Source organism: Passer domesticus, chromosome 11 (genome assembly GCF_036417665.1).
Source record: "Passer domesticus isolate bPasDom1 chromosome 11, bPasDom1.hap1, whole genome shotgun sequence".
Taxonomy (NCBI): Eukaryota; Metazoa; Chordata; class Aves; order Passeriformes; family Passeridae; genus Passer; species Passer domesticus.
Window position 1 is genome coordinate 11,929,004 of NC_087484.1, and position 13,834 is coordinate 11,942,837.

The following is a 13,834-nucleotide window of genomic DNA, read 5'->3' on the forward strand; positions in this document are numbered from 1 at the left end:
TATTACCTGTAATCATGCATTCCTTTTGTCAGTCCTGTGCTGTGTTCATTATGAATTGCAGAGCAGAAGGTAGATTCATCTAGACCTCTAAATAAAGGAAAAGTCAATGAGTTATTTAAGAAATTTGATATTTAAAATTAAGTCTTGAGTGACTCAAAAGAGCTTTGCCAAGAGGTATACACTGTTTTATAAAATAACAAAATCTATGGACTAATTTTTCTTAACTGGTCTTGTCACAACTGCAGATACCAGTGACACATTAAAAGCAATCTTCTTGTTGATATACCTTACTCTGTAAGGTGGTCATACCTATTCCAATCAAAATGGAGACACTTAAAAAATGAAGTAGAATACTAGCATAATTAGTATTCAAAGGCTTTTAAAAAGTGAGCAAGTTTCATAAAATGTTATATGAAATCAATGTGGATTAACATTTCTTCTAATTATCTTCATTTGACACTAAGTAGTAATGGAAGTGTTTTTAGAAATAATTATTAATCAATTTATTAAATAAGTCTATACCACAGCTATTTTACAGCATCTTACTATCACAGTGTTATTCATGACAAGGAAAAATGCATCCTACATTTTCAGTTCTTTCTTATCACCGGAAGATTCATTTTCACAGGTCTTCTCCACAAGCTGTGAAAGCCAATGCTGTGCTTTAGGAAATCTACAGATATGCAGAAAAATCTAAAACATTGTTATGTTTACAGCTATGGGATTGTGTTAACTACCTCATGCACTAAATCAGATGTATGCTGCCCAATATCCAGGCATTTTCTCATGGACATACTGTGGATGGACAGGAAAATATCACTTTCCAAAAGGCTTTCACAAACATCCTGACACAACCAGCATTATTCCACACTAATGTTTCATATATTGGATATCTATTAACTTATCTGTCAAAAAGGATTCAGAGTTGTCCCAGTAGAAAAAAAGAAAAAACCCAACTCTTTATTGTGCACATTTCGTAACAATTATTTCCATTCTCTAGAACACAGGGAAAGCTTTAAATATCCTCACTACAACAAAGCCTAGGATCACGTTTCCACCAACTGCTTGTACAAGAACAGAGATGAAAATTATGTGTTAACTTGGCCCTAAGTTTACCAGGTTTCTCTAAACTTTTTTAATTTCAAGGATTTAAAAAATACTATTTTGGATTTAAAAATACACAAAACTCTGTTAATAGCTGTGTCTTTCCTCCCACTCTACCAACAACAACTTTTCTTTTCCTGTAGGAAAAGAAATGTAACAGTGGATTTAAGGAGGGTCCCTAAATTTAAGTGCTTTATATGCAAACATGCATACCTATGTGTGCAATGTCCATGCAAGGACAGAGCTTCTAGCACGGTGTTCTCTGCTTTTTACACTACTGCTACAGACTGAATTCCCAGGGCATTAAAATCCCCATGTGCACAGTTTATTATATAAAGCACTCATCAACCCACTCAGAAATTCAGTTGACAGTAGCTAAAACAAAACAGACATCCAAGGTCAGAGTTGCATCCTCTTTGGCTATGTGACCAAGTCTGACTTAGTCCAAGAACAATTACACTTGCATTTCCTGTGTTTAAAAAAGTGATCTTAATATTATGGTAATATAAAAAGAACAATGATATGAAACTCAAGCTCTCATAACTGAATTAGTTGCCCAAAAAATCTTAATTTGCCCCCCCTCCTGTGTTGTGCTAAGCCTTTCATGATGTGATCAAACTGCTCTGTCTCTGAGTACTTGCGTAAGCAGCAGCCCAGAGTGAATGCTCCTCATGATGCAGTCTTGTGCTTAGATCACAACTACAAACATTCTGCCTGCTTGAAGGGTTCTGCTATAAAGACCTCTGTCTCACAGACTGTCTCTTTATAAATATTAACTTGATTCTTTACCATGTTATTTGGTTTATACATATAAACTGAAGAGCAGAATAAGAAGACTTATCTTAGAGAAGGACAAATTTTTCAAGACCTCATTTCAGAATATTTATCATTCACAAGCTCAGATATTATTTTGCACATGGTATCTGTACTTCACTAGACGACCATACACTTTAGAGGAAAGTTGTAACAAATTGGCATTTTTATCTGACCTTGTGGAAAAGTGACTTAGTGCTCTAACAGTATCCAGTATGTCTCAGATCCACTTCTTTCTCCTCTTTATTATTCAATAGCTAAATAATCCTGTCCAGCTCAGCTACTGTACCTGACTAAACAAGTGGCCAGGCTCAGTCATGGCTAATACATCAAACAAATGAAAGTTTGGCTTATCAGCAAGAATGTGATTGAATAAATGCTCACATAACTTCACAGGCATATCTGAGATTTTTCCAGGGCTTATAAATTGGCCAAGTTATCACAAGAACATCAAAAGGCACAGTCAAATAGCCACAAATGCCAAGTTTCAAGTCACTGCTTTAATGCTAAGGAACAACATTTTTTTCTAAACACATGAAGTCATATGATTTTTTTTCCAATACCTGCTCTTAACATACAAGTACAGTTTCTTAATCTCATCTGTGGGAACTATTCCCTTTGAACAGTTTAAATTAGGAGCACTGTAGGCATGAAAACAGGAGCCTGCAATGCAAAATGATGAGTGTCACTACCTGCACAACTGTATTTCATGGGAGGCTTAACACAAAAAATGCATACAAAGCTTTTAATTACTTACTCCTGAGAACTGAGACATTTCCACCCTCTCAGATGAGGACTGCTCAGTTTTGTAATTGCTTGTGCTATAGTAATTGCTTAAAATTGTTTTCATTTTTGATAACTTTCCATATTATCTGTGCACACTTTCTTGGGAAAAAAATCCATCTCCACACGATGGTTCAATGCAGTACACACTAATTCAAGCTTAAAATAGATTTTATTTGTGATCTGAATTTATTGTTTTAATGGGCAGTTGCCAAAAATAGAGAAGCCTGTGCTTATTTAACTTGTGGCATTATGAGAAGGCCTTATCACAGAAAGAAAAAACTTTCTTCTTCAACCCTAACATCATGCAACAGTGTTGCTGGACAAAAGAAAATACAGTGCATCACAAGCTAGTGCTGCCCACTAAAAGACATTTTTTATCAGTGCAATAGACCTGTTTTTGTTACTAAAGAGTAACAAAAGATGGATCAGATCCAGCTCAACTGCACTAAAACATAGAAACAGACCTCCACAAACATGAGCAAAAAAGGTATTTGGTGAATTCCTCTTCTTCCTATACACTCTTTTTGGGTCTAGTTCAGCAACACAAAAAATGTAAGTTATTTCATCATAAGCAAAGCCTTTAAGTGTTTATAGAAGTACTACTGTCTATCAACAGGTGCTCTGATTCTCAAGTAACACTCCAAGAAAAGGCAAAAAAGCCTGCAGAAGCATGCAGCCTGCCACCCTACACAAATCACATTTGAGAAAGGCAGATTAAACAAACATCTTCCTTCCAAATTCGCACTGAGTTAAAATCTCCCTGCCCTCACTATGGTTAAAACAAAGACTCAGTGAGCTAAAACAGCTGGTCAGAAAATAACACCAATTTTCAGCATGTTCTTAGGCATGCTTTTTTATTTTTTTTAAATACAGTTTGAAGCACAACACATAAGAAAAAATATTCTTACCGTACAACATCAAAACTTTGAACTGAATCATTCCAAAAATACTTCACACTGTGATGCGTGAAGTAACGAATCTGTAAGGGCAACAAAACATAGATGTCAAACTGGTACCACTTAACACTTCTCTTCTGACTGACTTTATTCTGAGAGGTGACAGAAACTGAATTTAGAAAAGCTTCACTGAAAAATGAGTACTTTTCTTTCAACATAATCTTTCAAGCTTTCCACAATTTCCAGTAACAGGTTATTGAGGAGATTTCTGTTCCACTCAAAAATGAGTTAGCAGCTCACATGTACTGTACCGTGTGTGTTTATTCTCAATAGTACTTGAGAATTAGCCAGCACAGTATTACAAGTTTACTTACAGGCAAATGTTTTCTCGAATCATTTTTATTCTCTTCTGCAGCAGATTCAGAGAAATGAACAGCATGGCCATTTGAAACCTTGTGCACAATAGGGTTAGGATTCTGTAAAGGACTGGCTCCCAAGGAAGGCATAATGCGAACCTTTGCACAAAACCATATCTTGAATTCATCCTTAAAAAGACAGGGGAAAGTGAGTTAGCTGAAAGAGCATCTGAACAGCATTTTACAGCATTTTGCTACAACAGCTGTAGCAAAATCACAGATCATAGATTAGCAGCAGAGCCCATACAGAATTACAGAACATATCTCCATGTTAATATCAGCTACCTTAACAATAATTTTCTTTCCACAATTCTAAAAGAATATTTTTGCACTTGGGTCAGCAGTTACACCTAACTTCAACAAATGTACCTTTGCTGAACAAGGGAGGGGAAACCATGTTTCAGCTTATAGGAACAAGGTATTTGTTCTGTAACTGTTGATGACAACAGCATTTCTGTATCTGATTCTTACAGCTGAAAGACAGACTATGCTACCGCTGTCAGCCTCCCCACAGAGGAGCTACACGCAGGAGCACCATCCTGCACTGCAGTAAACAGTCATGCCTGCACTGCAGGGCAGGGATGGGTGTACTCCAGCACCCAGAAGGAACTGCACATCCCCTGCACACTTACAGTCGTTCTCAGCAGAACCACCTCACAGTCCCTAAGCGTCGTCCTTCTGCACGTGGCTTTCACACGCCACTGGGGCATCCAGTAGAGGAGGAGGAGAAGAAAGCCACCAGAGCAGATCACTCCCACAGTAACTAGCACCAACTTCCAGCGACACAGATCATAGCCATAGATCTCCTGCACGGCAGTAAAACAAGCAATGATGACTCTCTTAATTACTGTGCCTGGGATGCTGACATTAATTTTTCATTATGTGCAGTATTTAAAGCAAATCAAATTTCCAAGCCATTTCCTCTTTTTTGCTTTTCTGGGGGAAGGAAAGAATTGGAACACTAAATATGTGGTGGAGTGGGAGCAAAAAGGAACACTGTTTTGCTTAGTCAGAAATATAAACATCAATAAAAGCCTGACAGAGGCAGATCATCCACACAGTATAAAACATTTCATTGCAAGACTGTCTCCTCTCTGCATTGCTCCCTAAGGTCTGAGATTGCAACACACCCTGCCTTAACTCTCAGTGAACAACAACACTTTTGACCATGACATAGCACAAGTCAGCTGAACATTTAAGAGCAGAAGTGTGTGGTTTTGTCAAATGCTGATTTTATGACACAACATTTGATTAGCTAGCATTCACAGTTTTGAATCACTACTGCAGGCTGAATTTTATACATTCTAAAAAAGCCCCTAAATATATCAAACATCACTTTCTAGTAGAGAATTTTGCTTATTTTGCCTGCCATTTAACAAGAAATGCTGATTTACCAACTCCAAACCACAGTCAAAGGTTCCGTAACTTGCACCAGTTAGAAAAATTTTTCTCCCATGAAAAAATTCCCAAGTATTCAGTGTGCAAGCACCAAGTTAACTTGATGACAGCCAGGAACAGAAAATAATTTAGTGATTTACTGGACACTGTGTTACATTCCTGAGTTTCACATTACATCATTAGATTATATTTCCTGCTGTAAAAGGGTAATGAAGTTTCCCATTGAGTCCCACCCATTGTTCATACTGACATGAACTTCTTGGATGTTTTTTTCACTTTTCATTAAACCATGTTAGAAATTGTTTAAACTCCTTTCCTAAGAAAAGGCTTTTCAAAAGTTTGGTTTGCCACCTTCTCTGATGACAAAAAGCAGAAATAAAGCCCAATCTCTCTTACCTCGAAAACACTCTTCAGCAATAAAAATAGGAGAGTGAAAGATGGTGAGAGAAGTTAATACTTGTTTTTAGGAGAAAATAAAATTATTTCCTCAAAAAAAAATTAACTTCAGTGAACAGGCCATAAGCACCTCCTGTTCTAAGATGCATTTGCTTACTTTCTGTATTAGAGCTGTCTAGTGAAGAACTGCTTTTCTTAGCAGGGTGGACAAGGACAGAAAAGAACTTCAGTTCAGAGAAACATCTTTTTTGGAAAAAAAATCCCTATATATACCAAACGGACTAGAAAAATCCCTATGAAACCCAAGTGGGCTAGAAATTGAAAGATCAGTTGCTTGTACTTTCCTGTCAAAACTTACAGCTTTGAATCAAATTATGAAGCATTAATGGTAATAATAAAAAAAACCAAAACACAACTCATTTTGTTTCCATTTTCATGTGTAAAAGTAGAAATGTTAAAGCACCAAAATGTGTTACCTATTGGACTACTGACCTTAACAAAAACCTTTCCTCCCCAAGACTAATTTCTTAATACCAAAAAATATTGCCAAGGATAATCCTATCAAATTGCTAAACTGATTTAAATTGAGACAATCCACTCCCCAATATAATATGCTACCTTTAAGCAAAAAGCACTGAAAATGCATTTCTTTCATTGTATAAAAAAAGTTTAACAGAATTCATTACCATCTCATCTTCCTCTGCTTTATTGACATATTTCTTTTCTTCTTTCTCCATGTTTAGTATGATATGGAACTTCTCGACTTGAGATATGGAAGACCTTCAACAAGACAAGAATTAAAAATGGAAGCAACATTACTGATTTTACACCTAAGTTTTAGGTGGTTTCAAGTTACTTTTGGTAAGTGTGTACATAAAACATAACACTGACAAAATATTAATATTTATCTTCAGTTTTCACTGTTACTAGTTTCTAGAAGTAACTATCCAAGGATGTCTATAAAGCTTTATGATTGACCATCAGATGAATATAAGTGAAATACTGCAGAAAGGTCAGGCTTTAAAAGAGGAGGAAGAAGCTTGTACCAATTTAACTTGGCTACATTCTACATGCAGCAAGCAGTTTTTGGTACATTCTACAAGCTTCATGATGGAAATATCAATTACTCCTTTAAAAAAATCAAACAAACTTAAAAGTAGGTTAATATTACACATTTGTATCACTCTATATGGAATAGCTACAATCAGATGCTTTCAGAAGTCAGGGTATCCTTCAAGAGGAAAGGCACAGTACCCCTGAGATCTACACTTCTCATCTGAGCAGAATAAATACTTGCTTAAAAACATTTAGTCCCCAGTTTACTATTTCTAAATCAAGACATGCTTTTTGGTCAGTCTTTCCTTTTTGGTCAGTATCTCCCCTTCTTTCCAATTGCTCTACTATTCAATTTGCATCAAAATCTCTCACAGTGCTAATCTTGAAAGGTGCTTTGAGGAGAGATTATGATCACTATTTTCAAGAATCAGAAAAGAGTCAAGATGGAAAAAATATGACACTGTCTGCAAGATGCATGTAGTGCACACAGATCCCTACTCCAAAAGGGGAGAGCTACAAACAAAGGCTAAATACAGTGAGGCTTATCAGAATTTTCCTCATCACATAAGCAAGAAAAATCAAAAGTACCATGTCAAAAAGCCAAATTTTTGAAATTAAAACTGCACCTAACCTTCATTTGGATGCCCAATACATGTTAATTGTACACAATTTATAATTAATGCACAGGAACAAAAAACTACCACAATTAAAGTCACTAAATAGCCAGTGCTCACCTGCCAAGACATAGATTAACTACAAATCTCTGCACTGACATGGTACAGCCTTCAATTTTATTCACTGCATATACATAAATCTCTCTGAAGACAGACTTACTACCACAGCTTATAACCAGTCCTCAAGTCACAGCACAAGCAGCTACTCTAATTGTCCTTTTTCAGGCTGTTATTAATAAGTACATATTATTAATAAATAAAGTAAATAAGTACAATCACTACCAACTTCTCTATCATTAACTCCCCAATATTTTCACAAACCAAATCTGCAGACTACAAGTCAGGTCCTCTCAAAGCCAGCCCCTGGATCCATGCACTTACATTCACCAGCAATGCCAGCTTTGAGGGATCCCTCCTCCCATCTCCTGCAGCTTATCTACAGCATCACATCCACACGTGTTTTCTGCCTCCTACCACCTCCTTCCCACTTAACCCAATAAATGAAGCAGGAACCCAACAGGAAAGATTTATTTTACTACTCAAAACTGGATCTCCTCAGAAATCTATTCCCACTGCTGAATAATGTCCTAATAGAAGAAACACACACTCAAAGGAGAGAATTGCATCACAGCCCAAAGCTGAGTCTCAGGTGAGAAGCTCAGTACTTCATAAATTGATACAGTTGGCATTTTGTTCTGAATGGAAGCAAGCTAACTTGGCAACAACTGCCTGCTTTGATTGGAACATCAGCTCACACTTCCCTTGACTTGTTAAGCTAAAAATTTTCTATTGCTACACTATAATTTTACTGCAGATTTATTTGGAAATTAAGCAACACAAGTCATTAAAGTTCTAAACCACACTTTCACCTAAATTGCCACTTTCCTTAGCTAAGGAGGTTTCTATCCTGGGAAAGATGTAGATAATACACAGAACCAGTTAAAATCTGTCCTAAATCTACACAGGACTGCTAAGAAAGCTCCTGAGGACAATCTTTGAATTAATTACATCAAACAACTTTATGTACACCACACAAATCACGTTTTCAATCAAGAAGTCATGCAGCCAGAAAATGTTCTGTGTATTTACAGAATTATACTCCTAATAGAGTTCACAGGTCTAGGAAAGATTTATTAGGCTAATCATACTTGAGCTAGTCTGCTCTTAAACAAGCACACACTTCCCTGCTATGATGTACAGTAACATCAAAAAGGGTCCTGCAGGCATCTCTCCAACCTTGATGGACATATCAAGTAGGAAATTGATACAGGAAAGCACCAGGCAGAAAAATAAAGGCAAATAGCTTCCAGATCAATGGATCTCCACTGAGATTTCCATTTGGCCAATATGTCAGCACAGGGACTTCATGGGACATCATGGCAGTGTGAGAAGAAAGTGCAATTTACTTCATTTAAGGCAATGGGAAGGAACATCAAGTTGTGGGTCTGAAGAAGTATGAAAAGAAATCTCAGCACTAGCAGTAATTCCTGTGATTCAGTAAGCTCTTTGAACAGCTGGGTAGAATCAGACAGGGAATACATGAGGAGAATTAGGATGCTATTTCTGACTCACATCATTAGCTCCATCTGCATTATTTTGTACAGTCTCATTTACTGAACAACCTTCAACTAACACACATTCTCAACATGGCACATACTGCTGGTAATTTTCCATATTAAAGTCCAATTCAAATCTCTAAACTTCAAAAGCATTATAGAAATATTTTCTTCATTGATGGGTCATGAAAATGATTCCTATTCCACAACAAAGAACTGCAGTCCCCCTCATATCATATCTCTTCTGGCACACCATCAGCCCAAGCATGTCACCTTGAGTTCAAACGGGCAAGTTCTTTGGTTTGTGTCCCACTGCCCTGCTGAAAGCTGGGGTTGAACATCACCACATGGTTCTGCCTCCCTGGGTGACTTCAGGCTGCTGGGTCAGACTGAAAAAACCTTACCAATTCACAAGAGATTTTAGCAATCTGCATCTGAGTTTTACTTCCTTCCTTCTATAATATGATGGGGAATTAAACATTTCACTACTTTAAACCTTTAATTAAAGATTTAAATATAAACCTTGGTCTTTCCAGAGCAAGTGAGAGAGTATGACATTTTACTAGTACTCAAACTTAAGTGAGGTGGAAATCCACTTGCAATAAGCAATATGAACCTGGGGATATCCAAATATAATGTGCCTCTGATGCACATTACAGGCTGCCACTCAGCCTCTCTCTGGCCCTTAAGTGAATAGGCAAAGAAATCCTCTGCCCCTTTTAACAAATTGAAAACAGCAACCTTCTAAAGAAAGAAGACTTATAATCAATAGAAATGCCGAAGTTACTACCGCTCCACTCATAATTTTTACTTATTGCATTGCTATTGTATAACTAAGCATATTCTAGAGTCAGAGCAGTAGGAAATATCAAAAAGGTCTGCAAAAGAAAAGGCAGTTTGCCACTGAAATGATAATAAAATCTCTTGTAACATTTTGTAACAATGTAGGTATAAATTTAACAAATGGTCTAGAGATCAGCTGAACAGTGTCTGAACTCTAAGTACTTCTAAGAGCATACATTTGAGTCACAAGCTTAAACACTAAATCTGCAACCCTGCAAAACACAGTATATAAAAATTAAGTTGAACAGCATTTCCAATTAGTTACTGTCCTGAAGAGTGTGCAGCTGTGAACAGGACAGCACCTGCGGCTTCAGATTTAAGTTGATACTATTTTGAAGCTAAAATAAATCACAAATTGGATCACTGAAGAAATTACAGCAGTGTACATAAAATTATATGCATCCCTCATAATGAAGAAAATGCTGCACTTTTTCTCAATTACTACACCACTCCATAGTTGTTCATCTATCCTGACTAAACAACTAGGATATCAAGCAATTGTACCAAAATATTTGTAAGTAACAAACATTTGTAGCAACAGTATAAGAGGTGCAAGTGAAGTCATGGTGTATTTATTAAGGAAATTGTTCTAAAAGCACCAGAGCAAGTCTCCATCAGTACACCTGAAGATTTCTGCAAGCCACACTTTCAAAGGACTACTGCCTTACCTCAAGTCAGTTTTCTAACAGCTGGCATAATTAGTAAACTACTTCAGTGCAAATTTTACCCTTAGAGTTCCATTTTTGGGGTGGGAAGCAAAGACAGTCTTCTCTCTGTTGCCTTCAGCATTTCTCCCAATTCCACAATCCTTAAAAACTAAATAATACACACGTTGTTGCTGTCTGTTTATTCTTCCAGTTTTTCAATATAAGTAGCAGTTTCATAGCTTCAAGAGAAAATGTTTAAAGTCTGGACAAATTACAACTCCAAAAGAATAAACTTTTGATATCTCCTGCAACCACTGAATAATTTAAACCCCAGATTTCTCAGATTAAAATATAATTTTTAAAGCTGAAGTCTTTAATAAAATCCATGTATGGATACACATAAAAAATCATCAAGTTATTAATTTTGCTTATGCTCTTATAATCTGTCTGCTTAAAATACGTGAGTAAACTTACACATTTGTATTAAATGCTCCCTATTTTATTCTTTTCAGATTTTTGTAAGAAGTCCAGTGATAACTGATAGTTTCTCTTACCAACGAGCAGTCCAGCAGCTGTCCTCTGCACTTGCTTTTGTTACCATGAGTTAGCGAGGCAGTTCTTAATAACGGAGACCCTATCTACAAGGGAAGTCCTGACAAATGAACTATTTTGTCTAAAATCTAAAAAAAGTCTCCAAGGGCTTTTCAAACTGTTATCAAAAGATTAACATATCAAAGAAAATTTGGCACTGCTTGGAATGCTTTTTTTTTTTTTCCTCTTCCCTCCAGAGTGGCCGAACAATTGCAAGACTGTGGCCGGGCTGGCGCGGAGGCTGCGCTTCCAGGCATCGGCCGCCCGGGCCAGCTCCTTCTATTCAAACAACAAATGCCTCCCCAGGAGCTGCAGACACTCGCAGGGCTATGCACAAGCCCTGATACTATCTGCCCAGCTAAAAGCATCTATGCTGCTGACCAAACCCTTCCTTGTATTTACAGCGCTTGTGAGTGAAGACAACGTTTTGAGGAGCTAAAGGCAGCGGGTCAGAAATGCACGCATTTCTCACTCTCAGCATGCTGCAGTTTATCACAGAGTGTAATGAAGCAATCACACACACCAGATCAGACAACCTTTAGAGACTGAGTGCCACAAAGCTTAGAAAGTGAACTTTGTCACTACCTGAACATCACAGAAACAAGGTACTGTTCTGTACAAGGCTCAACCAGCTCTGCTTTGGTAAGAACACAAAAGGCAAACCAAGAGACGTAGCAAGGCAGGCAGGAGAAACAAGAGACACATACGAGAGGCCAAACTTCAAATTCACCTCTGTGCAAAGATTAATACAAGTAAATCTTCCTCAGCACCCTATGCAATTACTTTCAATAAATAAATCAAAGTAAACTAATACAGGAAGAAAATTATTAACAAAAAAAGCCCTGATTGACCTGTCTAGAAAACAATCGAACACAATTTCCATTCCTGACATCTCAGCTACTGTCCTAGCAAGTGACTCACCAGGCTCTTCTGGGTCCAGAAGGCTACTAAAGGGCTAAAAGTCCTCTTTCAGAACTTATTTACAACAAGTACATCCTCCACTAAGAGCCACCTTACACCTCTGTTATTAAAAATTATGTTTCTAAATAGCTTGATGTCATAAAAAAGCCTTTCATATTTCTGAATAAAAACCACCTTGAAAGTTATCATCTCCAACTGTATCCCAACTAGCTGCCAAAACACAGGGGGGAAAAAAAGTGGGTTGTTTTTTTTTTTTTTTGCAACTTGAAAGCCAAAATTTTTTAGTCACTCAGAAATTCAAAATTTCTGCACTTTAGAGCCATACTTTCAACAATTTACCCCAAGAAGAAATCAATCCTACAAGAGAACAGAGCATACAAAGGCAATGTTTACCACTAGGGCTTATTCTTGTTACCATGAGATTCCCACACACTGAGATCAGTTACCAAACTGATTTCCATTTCTTCCAAACATTACTGTGAAAGTTTTTGGGATTCATGCAATGGCCCCAAAATGGAGGTAAAAGAATTGCTACACATACCCAAAACACCAGCTAATGCTCAATCTCTGCATACTGGCAGTAATGAAATTAAAACTGAAGAAACACTCAAACTAGAAGAGCTGTAATGGGCCGGGAAGAGGAATGAATGAATCTTCTAAGAAAATATTCCATCTGAAAATACATCTGACTTCTTAGGAAAGACGAAAACTCAGCCTGGGTGACAGCTGACCATTAGGAGAAAGGGATGGCAGTTCATTTTCCTTGACACAAGGAAATAAATATTTTCCTTGACACAAGGCTAAGAAAAAAAATTATAAAATACTTACAAGCACATTCTTCTCAAAACATATTTCATAATATGCTGCACATGCTAAAAATCAATCACCAAAAAAGCAAATTTGGACACAACATTTCCAGCTTGCAAGGGATGGAATCAAAATTTCTGCCCACAGTGTCTTGGACATAAGTCCTGTATTTACTTTCCAGTACTTCTCTTTTACATAAGATATCCTACTTTAGCATCTATAAAAATAACGTATTATTTCCTAAAATTTCTCCACTGGCAGCTTTTGAAACAAGACAGGCAGAATCTGCAGCCACTGAGAATGAAAGAAGAACCACTTTAATACATTTGCTATTAAAAATCTTGAAATCTATTCAAACAGCTCTAAGAAAGTCCTGCCAAAATGCACCTCATGACATCTTGTCACCAAAGAGCCTGTGATCAGGATTCACCATTAGTCTCTGTACGTCCTTTAAGGAAAGAGTTCCTGAGTTGTTCTCTTTGGATTCTCAGTCTCCAAGGAGCTTCTGTACACAGGTATGCCTGCACTCCACATTTTTGCTTCTCTGATTCTGCTTCACTGCTGCAGGTACCCAGGACCAGAGCCATGGTGTGTGCCAGACAGGTTTTGCTACACCCTGAACTTGCAAGGATCATGTCTGAGCAGCAGCACAATGCCAGTGATGTCTCACACCACCTGGCAAGCCTCTGACATCACGTGCAAGGGCCTCTTTGCCTGTCCCCAAAACATAAAACCCATGTCACTCAAAGACCACCCAGAAACTCAAAGAGGTCCCTTTACAGGTGATACATGACTTAGCCAGAAGGCCTGGGGCTATCACATTTTTGTGACAGTAAAAACCAAAAGGTTATGACTTTTACTTCAATGTGCATTACCATGAGCTTACACACATAATGCACCTGTAAAGCTCTCAGTATTATTTGAACATAT

The 13,834-nt window shown here is 37.4% G+C and overlaps 1 protein-coding gene across 4 annotated transcripts in view; it reads right to left on the bottom strand.

Annotated features, from left to right (window-relative positions):
* The window catches only part of ATP13A3 (ATPase 13A3), a 54,975-nt gene that overhangs the window by 28,257 nt on the left and 12,884 nt on the right, over positions 1-13,834 (bottom strand). For all 4 annotated transcript variants that reach the window (XM_064385711.1, XM_064385708.1, XM_064385709.1 and 1 more), the window contains exons 3-7: positions 6,496-6,589; positions 4,648-4,821; positions 3,974-4,144; positions 3,612-3,682; positions 7-87 (exon numbers count right to left, since the gene is read on the bottom strand). In XM_064385711.1, coding sequence (XP_064241781.1) covers positions 7-87; positions 3,612-3,682; positions 3,974-4,144; positions 4,648-4,821; positions 6,496-6,589 — 591 coding nt within the window. The remainder of the gene's footprint in view (positions 1-6; positions 88-3,611; positions 3,683-3,973; positions 4,145-4,647; positions 4,822-6,495; positions 6,590-13,834) is intronic.